This window comes from Phaethon aethereus (assembly GCF_964289735.1).
Source record: "Phaethon aethereus genome assembly, chromosome: 3".
In the NCBI taxonomy this organism is placed as follows: Eukaryota; Metazoa; Chordata; class Aves; order Phaethontiformes; family Phaethontidae; genus Phaethon; species Phaethon aethereus.
This window is the reverse complement of record NC_138576.1, coordinates 62,447,523-62,465,387: the sequence shown is the minus strand read 5'-3', so window position 1 is coordinate 62,465,387 and position 17,865 is coordinate 62,447,523. Positions and strand designations below refer to the sequence as shown.

At 37.2% G+C, this 17,865-nt stretch overlaps 1 protein-coding gene across 1 annotated transcript in view; it reads right to left on the bottom strand.

The window, feature by feature from the left end:
- The window catches only part of LAMA2 (laminin subunit alpha 2), a 291,049-nt gene that overhangs the window by 261,555 nt on the left and 11,629 nt on the right, over nucleotides 1–17,865 (bottom strand). Inside the window, exon 3 of the mRNA XM_081997942.1 lies at nucleotides 3,945–4,187. Within this exon, the coding sequence (XP_081854068.1) occupies nucleotides 3,945–4,187 (243 nt within the window). The remainder of the gene's footprint in view (nucleotides 1–3,944; nucleotides 4,188–17,865) is intronic.

Below are 17,865 nucleotides of genomic sequence, written 5' to 3'. Positions count from 1 at the left end.
ATTCTTCTTTACCTGAAAATAGCAGCCTCATCCCACCAGTTATTAACCCTTACATAAAAGACTTTTTCTCAGTGCCAAAACAAATTACCATTAAAGCAAGAAACACCAATTCAGTAAAAGTTGATGAGTAACCCATTAATATAACTGATCTCTTTCAGTTCTTTTTCTGGCTTGGAGACACTGAGACAGTGGAACTTGCTTTTTCATTTTAAAATACTATTTTGGAAAACTTTAGCATTTACATTTATTGATGGCATATCAGAAACATAAATGCTAAAAGTCTACCTTTGGCAGTGTGATATAGAGACACTCTGGTCTCCCCATGATTTTTTCAGGTATCACTATCTTAGACAATATGTAAACTGGAATGCTAACAATCTTTCTGCATTCAAGTTTACGCTTTTAGAGAAATTTCCTTATTTGAGAATTTCTCAGTTTTGTTCATTTAGAAGCTGTCATTATGCAATTTTCCATTAATTCATGGAAATATTCAACAAAATTATTTTATGCTAACTATTTTAGATCTACAGATTGTTTATTCACATATGACTGAGTGAACATAAACTTGTGCAAGTTACACTGACCTGAAGATAAATCACATGGGGTTTTGTTTTTTTGTTGTCTTGTTGTTGTTGTTGTTCTAGTTGTTGTTGGTTTTAATTCTGTGATTGGCCAAGAGAATATTAATAGCAACACTATTAAATGCTCCAAATATTTTGCTTTGAATTAACATTTCTGGAAATACTCTAATCCGTCAAGTCACTGACTAAAATGTTCATTGAAACTATACACAAAAAGAACATACTCTGCTTTTTCTAAGTTGACATGTTTTAACTTAAGACACTGCTGTAGATGCAGATTTGTCTTTGGAACTGGCTTGTCGACCTATGCTCCTTCTGCACTTCATCAGGTTTCCTGAGTGTACACCAGAATGGTGTGCCTAAATAGCTCATGGGCTTTGAAGCAAAGAAAAGGTAATTAATGCACATTTCATAACTCTGTCAGTCTTACAAAATGTCTGTACTATCTGATACAAAGAACAAGAGTCCTATCCTGGAACAAAAATAAATTATATGCAGATGTAGTACCACTGGAAGACCGGGAGCCAGGCAAATACCACCTACAACACAACTGCAAGTAAATCTGATATTGGTATAAACTGTATTATTTTTCATGTTGCATGTAAAAGAATTAACCTGGGTTAATTCTGTGTTCATGCTATGTATTTCATAATGCAGTCTATAGCTTCTCAGATAGACTACACTAGTGTTTTACTTATGAAAACAATATTGTTAAAAATGTTAAGCTGATTAATTCATGCAGAATGATGCTCCTCCAGTCACTATAAAAGTGAAAAGCTTTAGGCTTTTCATTTCAAGATGTTCTCTCTCTATTAGGGCCATATCTCAGATTAATAGCTAATAATTAATAACTTACGTTGTCTTAAATCATATGCCTTTCATAGAGTATGCCTGCATCTAACAATCCCCCTTTTCCAAGTGGAATGAAACAGATGCATTCCCCCCTTGAAAGTCATCTTCCCGTTTAGAAGAAAAAGAAACTGTTTTTCAGATGTTGCTCATTTACTAGGTCCAGGACAGAACGCCAATTACAGCACATTAGGCCAAATTAAAAATTATTAATTGCAGACTTAAAATCAGAATTAAGTTCTACTCAATTCAGCAGGACTTAAGCCAATGTTTCAGTCATGGACATATACTGGCATGCTGAATAAAAGCCCACTGCTGTTTAACTCAGCCGATGAAGAACACAAGGAGGCACTGGTTTAAAGAGGACAGCAGACTACTGGAATCAATATCTTGTCTGCAGGAAAACAGGATAATCAAAGAAATGGAATAATGTGAATTAAAATAATTATTGGAATAATTACTTTGGCATTATATTTTCAGTGCAGACATGTTCTCCTAAAGAAACTGTATAAAATTTCCTTGCAAGTGATAAACTGCTAACTCTTGTTCTGTTCACCCTTCAAACAGCACACAGGTGGAAATCTTTTGAAAATATAGCGCATATGTATGCACTGTTTCTTTTAATATCACTTTATCTGATCCTGCTAGATTTTACAAGAACAAATACCCATTCAAACAAGACAACTACGAACACAAAGTATTTGCGATGTTTTTTCTTAGATGTGCAATTGATTTTGTATTTGTTAGCTCACATGAGACTCCTTTAGATCCAAGTTTACATCTTTTTTTGGGATGTAATGGGATATTTTCATTGAAAGCTGTATTTTTCTATTTTTGCAGCTGGCATTGGAAATTTTACTGTGAACATAAACAAACTATACATATCTATATCCAGTACTCAAAAAAAAATGTATTAACAATTTTGTATGTGAGCGTTGCTTTGCATGTAGAGGAACAAAAGACAGTAAGTTTGTACCTCTTTATATGGAGATAAACCATTAAAAACATGGAACAGAAAAAATTAACACAAGGATAAATACTGAGGCTAAAATTCCACAGGACATCATTAGACATCAAAGAATCTGTAAATAAATAAATACTTCAAATCTAGTGCACATTGAAGTCAAGTTATTTCCTTGAGTTACCAAGTTGTGTGCCAAGCAAGTGTTGGAAAAAAATCTGTGAAAAAACATACAGTTGTTGGAATTTGGTACACATGGCTTTCCCCCTCTTCATTTTAAGTGGCTGAAAATACTGTATTTTCAGCTACAGTTGTTACATTTTCCTTGTTCTTTCAACCACAGATCCTCATTCTCATCTCCACCACATCTTTTCTACACCTTCAGTTAAAACAAATGACTGGTCCATGATTCATGTGCCTGGACTCACAATGAAATAGCAGAGGCCTCTGACAGGAGAAGAATGAATAGGTATATGCAGAGGCAGAGGGTCAGTTACAAGCTCTTAAATGCAGTAACTTGAACTCTGAGTAAAATCATTACCATTTAACATCATAGCTTATACACTGGGACTGAAAATGCGACTGAAAGAAAAGTCTTTTAATGACTTCACTGGGTCCATGATTTTTCCCAGTATTCTCACCTTTGTTCACAAGTGACACGGGAACATACTTCAAGCACCTAAAGTTGTCTGAAAGTTGTACTAGTGCCTAGTTCTACCCAATAACTTTTTTACCTCTTGGTTAACTTTATAGAATAGAATCATAGAACAGTTTGGGTTGGAAGGGACCTTTCAAGGCCATCTAGTCCAAACCCCCGGCAATGAGCAGGGACAGCTTCAACTAGATCAGGTTGCTCAGAGCCCCGTCCAACCTGACCTGGAATGTTTCCAGGGATGGGGCATCTACCACCTCTCTGGGCAACCTGGGCCAGTGTTTCACCACCCTCACTGTGAAAAATTTCTTCCTTAGATCTAGTTGAAATCTACCCTCTCTTAGTTTAAAACCATTTTCCTTGTCCTTTCGCCACAGGCCCTGCTAAAAAGTCTGCCTCCATCTTTCTTATAAGCCCCCTTGAAGTACTGTAAGGCTGCAAGAAGGTCTCCCTGGAGCCTTCTCTTCTCCAGGCTGAACAGCCCCAACTCTCTCAGCCTGTCCTCATAGCAGAGGTGTTCCACCCCTCTGATCATTTTTGTGGCCCTCCCTTGGACCCGCTCCAATAGGTCCATGTCTTGCCTGTGCTGAGGGCTCCAGAGCTGGATGCAGGACTCCAGGTGGGGTCTCAGCAGAGCGGAGTAGAGGGGCAGAATCACCTCCCTTGACCTGCTGGCCACGCTATTTTGGATAAAGCCCAGGTTATGCTTATTAAAGTTTACTTCATATGCATTTATATAGGTTTTTTTATATAAAAGCACACGAGTTTTTTAAAATTGCAAATAGACTATCCTCCCATTTTTCAAGCATATCAAAACACTCTCTGTCTACTCAAAGCAGATATTAAGCAAAGAGGTTTTTTTCTGTCAGGTTATGGTACATGGAATAACACCTGATCTTACCTCTCCATTCTCCAGAGGATGGATTTTGGAATAATAAGAAGTGCATATGACTTCGTCATCTTTTATATAGGATGGAGTTCCAGGACGAGGATGAATGTTGTAGCGTGTCAGGCACTCACTGTCTGTGATGGCATAATATTGCCATGGTTGATAGTCTACACCATCCAGCGAACGCTCTAATATCCAATTCCCAGGTCGAGGTGAGTTAGCTGCTTTCACAATAACATATGCAATCTGGAAAATCTGAAAAATAGGCAAATTGTAAATATTTAATTATAAATTCATTCCAATTTCTTAATATCTACCAAACTAAGAACAGTAAATATGATGTTTTATTATTTTCTTCCCTAAAAATGCAGTATGGCCTCAGAGTCCATTGAAACTCTTTAACTACAGAAATAAATTCTCCATTAACATTTCTGAAAAAAGATTATTTGCATTAGGCCAAAAGAGACTTTGAAGGTAGAATTAAAAAGCACTCCAAATTCCACATAATTTAGTAGGTAATTGCTAAGCTGCGGTTTCAGACAAATATTTGCAAAGTTTTTTCAAGTATTTTCAATTTGTAGAAGTGGTTTTGTTTCTGTACGTGTATTTAAAGAGATACACTTTCTGCAACATGTAAGAGTTGCCAAACTCTGTTACAACTTTATTGCTGTTAAGAAAAAACATAAGTTTAAGCTACTGAAAGGTAATCACATCATGCTGAAATCACTGTATAAAACATTCTTGTTTCAATCATGTGACTCAGCACTATGGCCATAAATAAGCTTTATAGGCCAGAGACACATCAAATATCACTATAAACAGAATGTAAGCAGGTAATAAATGCTCATCATGGTCCATCTCACCTGCCTATTCAATTGATTTATTAAGGTTTATTTCTGTTTACAGGCTTGCTGGAATGCAAGCCGCAAACAATACATTTGCAATTGCAGAATGACATTTGTTAGCGATACAGTTTTGTTTTGTTTTAACCAAGTAACATCCAGATGCAGTAGAACTGAAGCTAAGGAGAGGAAACAGCTACTTCCATGAGAAAAGCAGAACATACAGCAAGTTAATATTTTTTAAGATGCAGTCCTGTGAGTCTGCCAATGGGTATCATGGAGAGAACAGTGTTGATTTAATACTTCATGTTTTCTATATTGGATAGTCATTGTAAAGGAGATGCATGACTCAGACTTAGTCCACATAAAATCTGTTTTGAATAATTAAACAATCACTAGTGCTGGTGAAAGAAGATCCTACAGTAATCAATGAAAGAAACAATAGGAAGACTAAATTGTTTTTTTAATATCACCAGTAGTATTATAAAATAGAAATTACGTTAAGTGGCAGAGTACTGCAAATACCACAGTACATTTGATGATGGAGGCAAAGAAAATGTATATCTCCAATTATCATTCCTGCCTTCTGTGTGATGCTGAGAACATGGTAAGATCCACAACAGCTTCAGTCAGGAAGTCAAATCACTAACAACCAAAGTTTTTCAGTGGGAATAAGAAATGGTGAGGCTGCATTTACTTCGACATGAAAAATATGTGTGTTACTGTGCATTCGTGGAGGACTACCTCAAGTTACCATATTTTTCTTGAATAGCATAAATGAAAACCTCCAGAGACAAGGAGAAACCTGTGCTTCATTCCATTGTTTCAACAGGAATTATACAAACACTTGTCCTCTGTTTCACAAAAGCCCTTCCCTCTCTTTAACTCATTTATAGATATATTCCATTGTTGCCACAAATAACTAAAACTGTAACTGTACTGGATCACAGTCACCAATACTGTTTACAACAAACAGAGAAAAACACACTAATATACCTCTCCAAACTGTTCCCCCTCAGTTAAACTCTTTCTTTGAAATGAAAGAAAATAGCTGGAGTGTTAAATTATTTATTGTTTCTTAAGAGAGGTAATGAGCAACAGCTATATTTTAAGGACCTAGTTTATCAAGAGTTATTTTGTACATTGTCCTTTGCATGAGTAAACAATCCAGTGTACAAAGTAGATCGTTTTTACACCAGCATGATCTAGTCAAACCACATAAACTCTTTCAGCTCCACCTATTCAAAATAGAGATTTCATTCTGAAGTACTTTTAAATACTTAAAAAAAAATATTTTAAATAAGTGCTGTACCCCAAGCTCTACGTATTGCTTACACAATACCCTTGAATGGGTAGCAGCTAAAGTTAAACACATTGCTAGGGCTTCTACCATGGAAGATTTGTGGTTTAGGACATAGTTGACAATAAATTCATAGTCTTAGGTGTGCATATATAGTTTCCTTTGTGGAAGTCCTACAATTTGCAAAACTTGTCAGAAGGTTCAATGTTAAATACTGCCAAAAAAACATTTTGCTCGACAAAGACATCTTGTACGCATTGGCTCTTGTGGGGCCAAGAGGTGTAATCAACAGGAAGTCTTTTTGTTTGCTTGCTTTGGAATACGAGGCTGTGTGGGAGAGTGAAACTTTTTACAGTGATTTTTTCAAATTAGAGACCTATTTCAATAACACTTCCAGCACATTCTGCTGAAGATATGTTTGAAGTCTCATTTCTTACCTTCTGGGATAGCGTACTGTTTGACTGCAATTTATTACATAGCTTTGGCTTTGATTATTTTTAGCATACTTTGTAAACGAAACTGCAACAAAATTTTATTAAAAAAAAAGCAGTGGAGGGGAAACAGCATATTGCAGGTCATAGGGGGGTGGACGTTATTTCTCTTAATCTAAACTTGACAAGGAAAAAAGCTTTTAAAACATAAATAAAAGAGTACACATGAAGAGCTGTTTTTAACTACTACTCAGTTACAGTTTTTGGCCTGATCCAGACGACTACTACTGTCCTAGCCTCTGGGAGTTCCTGTAGGGGCTTTGCAACAGCATCAAGCTATCTGCAACCCACTGACATGTCAAACATTCTCATTTCTCTTTCAAGTTTCTATTCACAAGTGGAAATGAAAGGCTGTTTTGTATAAAACAAAATTATTTCCTGGGCAGAGAAATAGAGCTGAAACTAAAGATGAGAATTTTTAAATCTTGGCAGGCTGTTATTGCTAATTGCAGTCAAGGGAAGATGAGCAAGTACATTCATCAAAAACATGCCCTGGTTCATATTATTCCTGATCTTTCTCACTAAGGCTAGGCTGAACAAAGTACAGGATGCTAATCCATGCTTCTTAGAGCTTGTAGAGCTTTAGCATGAATCAGGAAGACAGTTTTCCCAGCTTAGAGAGCTACACTAGTCACTACCAGCTCATCACAGTGCTGTGACATGGACAGCAAACATAGTATATTCCATGCTTTAATGTGCTTTCTAAACAAGTTGACAATAACAGCTAGTGCAGAAAAAACAGACTAAAATTAATGGCAGCTGTATGATGATTCTCAAAGCAAGTCAGTGTCATGGAAGCAACATTGATTTTTCAACCAGTTGGAAAACTGTATTTCTCCAGGTACAAGAGTAACCCTTCTTTGATTGTTGAGTTGCCTAGCAAATGGTGTTCTGGTTACTAGAACACAATCAGCAAGAGCTTAGTGGTGTGAGAATCCTAATACCAATAAAGCCTAATGTATCACTGAGTTTTGCTGTATTTGTTTCCACAATCAAAAGAAGTGAACCTGCTCAGCTTTCTGAAGCCAAGTTTCCTAGTAAATTGTAATACTGAGCTTCTATTCCCACAGGGTAATTGATGGAGCATGCCTGTTTACTTTCCAAATAGCATCAATAAGCTGACACATGTCACTTGATGTAATAATTGCACAGTTTTAGAGCACATCTGGTTTTGTACAAGTCCAATAGAAAGTACCCTGGAGATCAAAATTTGTTGATACAAATGTAGAAATGGAGCAATACCAACCCGCCTAGTATTGTGCAACAGACCTTTAACACAGCTGCCAAAGTGCAGCTGGTGCTTTTTTTCTATGTGCTCTGCTCATGTGACCATAGTGTAATTATGGGAGTGGGAGGGAGATAGTCTAAATAGTCCTTTAAGCCTTTCCCAAATTATAGACAACATAATCCTCAAGGTGAGAAACAAAATGAGTCTTGGGTCTCATTTTCACTGGTAATTGTCTCAGCAGTGAGATATCTGAAGGACATATTGTGAGGAACAGTTCCATAAGTTACAGCACTTTATCTTTCATCAATACCCCATAAGACATAGAAAAGTGCATCCTACTATACAGGATAATTTGCTATACTAATATTATTTAGATAGACCTGAAGGGAATCATTAATCTGCATAGGGTTAGCTAGTGAAGCAGGAAATCTCATTGTGCCTGACTCCCACCTGCGCTTCTATTTAAAAACTAAATCCTTCAGTTAGAAACTGTTCATGTAAGTCAGAATACCATCAGAGAAAGAAAAAAACAGTACTGCACAATTCTGTAGAAGTATTTCCATTTTGTTTTCTCAACAGAAAAATCTCATGATTGCTGATGGAAGTCTCCATCAAAGGAGAGCTCTCCTCTAATGGAGGCTTCCACCAGCAATCTCATGTAAACTGTGTATCTACTTACTTACCATAATTATATTATGTTGCTGATTATTATTCCAGTTCAGTGGTATGCTGGTTTTGGCTGGGATAGAGTTAATTTTCTTCACAGTAGCTAGTATGGGGCTGGTTTGGATTTGTGCTGAAAACAGTGTTGATAATACAAGGATGTTTTCATTACTGCTAAGCAGTCCTTACACAGAGTCAAGGCCTTTTCTGCTTCTCACACCACCCCACCAGCGAGGAGGCTGGGGCTGCACAAAGAGTTGGGAGGCGGCACAGCCAGGACAGCTGGCCCAAACTGGCCAAAAGGATACCCCATATCATATGACGGCATGCTCAGCATATAAAGCTGGGGGAAGAAGGAGGAAATGGGGGATGTTCAGACTGGTGGCATTTGTCTTCCTCAAGTAACCATTAGGTGTGATGGAGCCCTGCTCTCCTGGAGATGGCTGAACACCTGCTTGCCAATGGGAAGTGGTGAATTAATTCCTTATTTTGCTTTCCTTGCATGTGCAGCTTTTGCTTTACTTATTAAACTGTCTTTACCTCAACTCACGAGTTTTCTCACTTTTACCCTTCCGATTCTCTCCTCCATCGCACCGTGGGGGGAGTAAGTGAGTGGCTGTGTCGTGCTTAGTTGCCAGTTGGGGTTAAAGCATGAGAAGTGGTCAGGTAAACACGGTATTCTTTTGTTGAGAAAAGCACAGAATTTGGGCAAGGGTTTGCTCCCTTACAGGGTGGCATAAATACTGCTAAAACTTGTGGCCTTAAACATCCCATAGATTTACTTCACCAGTCATTTAAGAGTGCTGTTAGGGAGCAGAACACTGCAGACACCCATTTTCTCGATGCAAAATCTGTCCAGATGAGTCAGCTAAGAAAGCTATCTCAGAACACCCAGCAAGCTAACAGGGGTTAATTACTTACAGGGGGTCATGACTCATTAAGAGAAGCAGGGGAAAGAACATTTTGGACTGTGTAAAATTTATTCTGGGATGTGTTAAGGGGATTGTGTAAATGGGTGAGACTTACTATGGAATATTTAGGGGTGGGAACAAAGGTGGGGGAACAAGAGGGATCAAGGTGGTCAAGGAGGAACAAGTGTAAGAGGGAAAAGAAGATAAAAGGAACCGGTTGATTGCAAATAGCTAGCTGGTCAGCGTGTTTGTCCTGACCTCGATCACTAAAGTCTCGCATATTTTCTCATTAAATCCTGTTTCTAAGTATCTTCCATTTAGGTGTGCTCCCTCTTTTGAGTGTGAACAAGAGTTAACTTCAAGCTCAACTAGTCAGCAAGTAGAATAGGTCTAAGTACCAGCAATTGGAGTAGGACTGCGAGTCTCCAAGGCTCTTTTGTTTGGGTGCCAGCAACTGGGGGCACCAGTGAGATCTGGAACCAGGTAGTGGATAGATTATCTAAGGCCACCTACTGAAGTGTTGCATATTGTGTATCCATAGATGCACACAGACACACACACGTGCCCCTAGCAGACTTTAATCTTAATCAACTGGAGAGGAAGAACAGGGTGAGGCAGCCTGTGCTGTCTTTGTGTGAGTGCTGTGTGTGCATGTGGGTGCTGACAGGGCACCGCGCTCTATTCACGTTGCTCTGTGCAGCCGTGCGTGTGCGTGCTTCGCTCTCTCAGAATTATGAGCTCTGCCTTGCTACAGTCTGAACATGAAGACAGAGCCAGAGCAGCCTTGCATCTATCAGGCAACCGGATTCAGTAACTTCTAGTACCTAGGATACCAACAATCAGGAATCACAGATCTGAACAAATTCTCAATGCAAAACAGTGTTCCTCAATCATTAACTTCTATCTTTACACCCATGTATAAAACGGCTTTTACATATGCAGGACATCATGCATGTCAAATAAAAGATCACAACTGCACTATTTTTGATTTTGGAATAGCCTCTCCTACAGGCTTGAGCATTAAACAGACTAAATCCAACTATTTTCACCAAGGAACTAAAGCAGAGGTTTTCTGAGTTTGAGAAACAGCTCCTCTTGTTCTCAGAGGCCAATATCAATTCCTTATGATTCTATATGGTCACTCATCTTTCAATTCACATATGCTGTTATGGATTATTGTTAGTGTCAATTATTTATGAGAGTAGACAGTTTTGATGCAAGAATTTTCAAACAATTGGCTATTTAAGAACAACTAATCATCTCATGTTAGTCTCACATCCAACTCAGAGAAAATGCCTAATTTAGAAACGAAGTAGCTCTCCAGATTACTCAAATGACTATCTAGCACATACCTTTTTCTATCGCTGTCCTGAGAGACAGTGGCCATGGTTTCAAACATTCTGCTCACAGCTAGAAACTCTGTAATTGAAAATTTTGGCATGGGGGAAAAAAAAAGATGCTTAGCGGGCTTCAGCTAGTATCAGTTTAGAGAGCTGAACAGTTCCCTGCCATGCTGCAGTTTGCCTTCTAATGACAATGTCTCTCCTGTTCATCTGAGCTGCTTCCAACTGAAATGCTGCTAGCAGATGGGGAACTTGGGCTGAAAGATGCACACACTTGATTCCAACATAGGTTTTTTTCCACAGTGTTGCAAATGATTCTGGTTACTAGTTAGCAGGGCATCATCTGTCCCAGGAAAATTGTAGCTATGAATGTCGTCCAAAATAAGATGTCCACAGCACTTTGTGGAAAAAATGAGAAAGATTTTACCACAATAAACCTTGAAAAGCTCTAAGATGGGTGTCTCCAAGACAAATTTCAGTTAGAAATCTTTCACCTCTTCTAATGAGACAAAAATTCACTCATGTACAATGCTTAGTCCCATTCAGTTAATACCTGTAGAGCATGCATTTTAAAAAAAGAATTTAAAATTACCTCAACTTAGAACAATCTCAGCTTTCTCCTTCCCTTGTACATAACTGCTAGAGAGGCTCAGGTTCCTTTAAGAACATTTTCTTCTCCTTGAGAAAAATAGATGCTTTCTTAATACCTCTCAACTTTTGCTCATAAGTAAAAGATGATTACAACTTGTGTCATTTAAAAAAAAAATTAAAAGCAAAGTCTATTAAAACAGTGCACTTTATAAAATGTCAAAATGTAAAGCTCTCAAGTTGTCCAGCTGTTGAATACCTACGACACATTAAGCCAAACGGAGGAAGTCAGTATCTGTAAAGTTTCTGGCAATGTCAACTTTGTTCTTTGTAATTTTCTCTGTTGGTTTTCTCCATTACCAACTGTTCAGTTGTTTGTGAAGGCTTCAAAAAGAATAGCTGCTTTCTGTTGACCATTTTTTCTGCTCATCATTGGCCTAGTGTACACCAGAATTGAGGGCTAAAATTAGTAATTTCTTTTCACAGTGCTTTCAAATAATAGCAGAAAGCAATTTCCTTTCTCTTTATTTCCTAAGGCTAACCATTTCTTTCCATGGAGAGAGAATATGGTGAGGAAAGGAAAATTGACGGAAATGCCAATATTCAAACCTTTCTTCAAACAGAACAGAAAAGATGGTTCTTCTATTTTGGTGATAAATACCAAAAAACCTTTTTTTCTTTTTGCTTGATCCAAGAACTGATGCTCAGCCTGGGTCTAGTAGTGTGGAGAGTACCCAGGGTAAAGTGTTCTCATTTCTTTCAGTGAGTTTTCTGTACAGTGCCCTCTCACCAGCTGCATTTCAGAGTGACCTGGCTGTTCCTCTAGCTTGAGAAGAAAAGAACTATCACAGTGACTTTTTCAGGCTCCATTCAAAAGTTCTACAATGCACAAACCTTGAAACCTAAACATTTAAAAGCTATTCTCCACCTCCTCACATATTACAGACTCATACCAAGTCTTTACATTTTAATTCTGTAATGAGAATATTAATTTTAACATAGATAAAACTATGTAGTCAGATACAGGAATAGCACATAAGAATCTGCTTTTCCTAGGGAACATTTGCTTTTCTTACAGGATCATAGAATGGTTTAGGTTGGAAGGGACCTCTGAAGATCTAGTCCAACCCTCCTGCCTTAAGGAGGGACATCTTGCACTAGAGGCTGACTGCTCAGTAGTTCCCAAGGTCCTCTTGATTACCCTTTTCAACAATATTCCCTTTTCTCAAATCACTGGGGACTTCTCCTGACTGCCACAGCTTTTCAAATATAATGGAGAGTGGCTTAGCAACTCAGGATCCCAGGATGTATCTTGTTGAAGTTATTCAGATTTCCTTTTTGTACAACAGAAAGCAAGTTCACGCTGCACTAATTTTATCAATTCGAAGTGAAAGATCTTTTTCAATGTTGTGGTTTTTGACTTTTGTGCACAGTGCTAAAAAACATATAAATAAATACTAGCTACTTAGTGAGGTGACATCTACCTGTTACCCACCTTCTAGAGAGGGATACAAACGTCTGAAACTGTTGTATTGTTAGCACAGAGCATCTTCTGCATTATCAACATTTAAACATTTAAATTTCCTTGTTGAAACCTTCACAAGCTTTTTCTTTGAGTTGTCTGGAAAAGGACATGCTATTCACTATATATAATGTATGATAAGAGGCATCATCTTGAGGACCTGGAATTTTGATGATTTTGATGGTAAATTCTTTGAAGTTAAGATCATTGATCTGAATATGAAATAGGCATGTACTAATTTATACCCATTCCCTGAATATGACACAATGGTCTCTCTATCTTACTCTGGAAATATTGTGCAATACAAACAACTTGAATAATGAAAACATGAATAAAGTAGTAACTTAAGCCTTCAAATAAAAAAAAGAGAGACTTTTTTCCAAATATTTTCAGCCTCTTGTTTGCTTCTTTCTTTTCTTCACTTTCTGTTTATATACACCACATTTCATTTCTTTAGCTGAACATGATGGTGGTTAAAAAAGCTTAAAAATATGTTCTGACTGTTTCTAAGCTGTCTCATGTCACTACACTTTGGAAATTTCAAAAACATACACAAGGATAGAAGAAAATGGAAAGGAAATGAGATTCTAAATCTGATTTCCATATCAAAAAAGTGTATGCATTTTCAGTTTCCATTTCTGCTTTTAGTTCTTAATACTTTTTAAATTATCCTGAGAACTGCTTTAGATGTTGATGTGTTGCTGTATGGCATAGCAAGGGATATATGCAATATAAGAAGTAAATTATGAGATGAGTAATTTTATGTTTCCATCTCATAGCCCCCTTTTAGAATCAGAATTTACTTATGAATAATTAGAAGACATAACACATTACGATTCATAACCGAGTGAAAGGTTTATCTTCACCATGAAGTTGTATGTTCTGTGTAAGAACAGACCACGTCTCTGTTTTTCCATGTTTTGCAGCTGGAGAGATCCAATACATAACTTTCTCTAACTTTCCTCAATCACTTCATCTACAGTAGTCCAAATCAGTCCAAATCAAACAAAAAGAGCCACATTAATGACTATTTTTACTGACTGTCTAAACTACATCATTGATACGCGAGTCTCTAAGTGCTTCCACAGAGGATGTGACCTGCTGCACATGGACTTCATGGAGAACTGAGAGAGAGAGAGGGAATAACTTTGCCATCCATAGATTTGATGAAAGGAAAAAAAAAAAAAAATATATATATATATAATTTCATTCTTCATTGTTCAGAACAAGGAATGACATTATGCAGCCCCAAATTTAAACATTTATTTTATTACCATTAGTATTTTTTCCTAGAGTGGTTTTAGATCCACCAACAAATCAAGACCATTGCACAGATGAGGAAGGACTCTTGGCAATTTATATTCAATACTCTTGACCTAGCTCTGACCTACTGTGCACATTATTAAGAGTAGCAGCATTTTACCCTGTGCTGGGTAAAATGTTTCCATCTCATAGCCCCCTTTTACAATCAGAATTTACTTATGAATAATTAGAATACACAACATGTTAGGACTCACAACGAAGTGAGAGGTTTGTCTTCACCATGAAGCTGTATGTTCCTTTTAGTTGTAAAATAGTTGTATGTAAACATACAACCATGAAGTTGTATGTTTACTTTTACATCCTGCTAGCTTAAACAAAAGGCAATTAAAACCAACCTTAAGCATATTTAATCAAATAGATGTATAAATACTGGCATAATGCTGGAAAGAACTACATGACGTTCATATCACAGGGTACTTCCTCGCTATTAGGAGTTGCTCTTATTCTCCTAAAGCTTAACTTAACTTATACACAAAACCTTACAAAAGACAAATTAGTCAACTAATAACCTCTCTCTTAACACACATTCAGCTGTCCTTCTGTTACCACAGTTTTCATGTGTACTACAGAATCTTGTTGCCCATCTTGTAGCATAGACCTTACATTTCAGTAATAATTTTGTGAAAAATGGCTAGAAAAACAGAAGCACTGTTTCATGACCACCGCTGTCAGCTGTAAAACTCATTTTTTCAAGTTAAGTTTTTATTCATCATAAACTATTCAATGACAACATATTTATTCAGTAAGGACAGCAAAATCTGTTCAAGACTGAGACTCCTACCCATTATTTGTCACACCACCATCCTCCCAGTCTCTGTGACTTTCGTTAGAACTAGAATTGCCACTAGTACAAAATCAGAAGAAAACCTCATATTCATGTCAGAACATATGTGTCATTCCAGATCCAAAGGTTATAATAGAGTATTTGGGACCTATATCCTGAAACTATTTACCTAAGGATGGAAAGGTGAATAGCTCTCTTGCTTAAAGCCAAAATGAGAAAAGAGTGGTATGTATATTTATTACAGTCATCCAGATAAAATGTAAGGCAAGTAACCTCAGAAAGAAAACTATATATTCTCAAAACTTTTTTTAAATCTTTGTCAGTGTGTATTATGAACTGAAGCTGAAAGGATTTGCTTACTTAGAAATCTTTCTGACTAACCACAAAGCAATAAAGTTACGGTCTGATTTAGTGGGGAGCATAAAAGAAATTGGGCAAAAGAATCCTGTGGAGATTTACTGTTAATATAACTGCTCAACCTAGCTAGCAGCACTTTATATGTGGGTATTACAACTGATCTTTCAGGACGATAATGGCTTCTTAGCATTTCAAAATGCATTGAAGAGTACTACCTCTATGTATTATTGCACCACTCATTAAAAACTTTCTTTTTTAACACTGCGGGAAAGTCAACTTGAGTAACTTCACTAACACTTGTTTGTTAGAACATCTAAAAGCTTAATGCAGCAGGCTACCCTGGAATTACATCTGGCATAGATGTGCACTCTCGACCCTTAGCTAAGGAGAAAGGTCATTCATTTTTCTTTAGGCTTTTGCCTGAGTGATATCAATGTGGAAAACTTTATTCTGAGACAACAACTGAGCCCCGGATGACATCTGTCACCAGTGGGCATACATTCTGTTCAAGCACATTCTCTCCTTCCCACGAAGAGAAAGCCAGGTGGAAGGCTACATAATATAAAATATACTTGCTAATAGTATATAAACCAGGTAGTTCTTAAAAATGTTCACAGTGATGTCCAAATATTTACTACAGGTCTGTTTGTTTTCACAATTACTTGTAACTATGTTTTCTAGGTATGTTTGCTATAAACCCTCACTGGTACATTTATGTGTTGGTTGTTTTCTTTTTTTCCTTTTGTTTTTTTTCCAAATAATTTAATTATAAACTAACTTCAAATCCAATAGTTTTGCTTTGGTTAAAAAGAATATCAGAAGGGTAAAGTATGCTTTGTTTCATCCTATAGATAACTGATTATTGCATTACCAGCAAATTGTGAAACTAAAGAAATGAAGGGAATTACTAAAATATTCAGATTTTGGTCTATGAAGGCAACAAAAAATGAAATTAAAAAACCAAAATTAGTATTATAACTAAAATCCAGTTGCATCCGTAAAAAATGGCTGGGGACTTTAATAAAACAGAACAGATCTCATTCTTTTTTTATATTAGTTCCACAGTCTCATTTTCATGGTTTTAGCTGCATCTTTTTTGGGCTGTCACTTTAACAGTTCATTACCACTTAGTTATAACTGAGCCAGAGAACTGGACTTAGGATTTTTTTTTGAGAGAGAGAGATAATTAATGCTTTGAATCCTCAAATGTTTACATTACTTCACAATGGTTCATGGGCAAGAAATAAGAAAAACAAATATTCAGGATGACAGCCCTATGTTGCAGGCATGGACTGTAGCTCATAGATCAGTATTTTATACTTTAAAGTTTTACAACCAGTTAGAGCCGACGCAGAGTGCCAGCTGCTTCAGAGAGGGGTGGAACTGTTTTCCCCACCACCTCCACAAATACGTTCCTGCGCCCTCCCCAATGCTGGCGTTAAAACCTCACACAACAAGCCAAATTAGAAAACCGATCTGGCAGAAGCTTAATCCCCCAAAAACAAGACAAGATGCAGTTTTCAGTGTCAAGGTCCTGATCTGGTTCATTGCATGACAGCACAAGCCAGAACAAGGGACAGGAATGTCTTCCTTTAGCCAGTTTGGGAAGGGGGATGCAACACAAGGGAACAGCAATCATGGAACTGCAGCATTAAAATCTGAACGGATTTTGCTTCTGTTCATATTTCTCTCTTCAAACAAACATTTTTGAAGATGGACAAAACAGACTGGCATTTGTTGCTGAAAAGTTTCAGTTGGATTAATTTTAATTTCTGTTAAATTACATTCTGGTTTGGGGAAGAGAAGCTTTAAGCTTTACCTTTACAGAAACTGTTTTGAAAGCACCTCAGACATTTGAAGCACGTAATTGTTAGTAAAAGAGAAAAAGAAAATATTAACTGAAAATCTAAGTAAAGCACTTGGACATATGTACAACTTTAACATATGAAGATCAACTGGCACTTAATTTTACTCATCTGGTTCTCATATCCCAAGACTAAACAGTGTTGTTAATCTTCTGTTTATTCCTCGTGGTGTTCAACTGTAAAGACAAAGACCCACACTATGGATTCCACTAGTTTTTTGAAACCAGACAACAGGGAGATGGTTCTAGAATCCAAAATCATGCAAAAACTTCTAAACAGCCAAGACTTAAAAATCTGGTTATTTCTTCTTTAAGAAGAAAACAAATTGAACAGGGATGCAGACTGAGTAAATTCATGGTCTCTGCCACTTAATTTGCAATATGATACGGTTCCTAGATTGGGTGTTTTCAGACTAGCTTTGGAAGGGACGGTGAAATACAGGTGATCTCATTTACTAGAAACACAAAGAAATGGCTAGTCAGAAAGGGCAGCTTTACTTTTGAGATTACACAGGTACTCCAAGACAACTCCTCCTAGAGCAATCTTCTCGCAACCTCCTCAGTCAAACACTAGAAGGGAGAGGGAAGAAGGCCAAAAGTGGGCAGAGAAGTGGTGATGGAAACAAGAATTTAATTGCTCACATAATCTTTCATTAAAAACAGCCATTCTTTACATTAAACGTATTAGGAACAGGTAACCTGTCTCAGTCTGGCCAC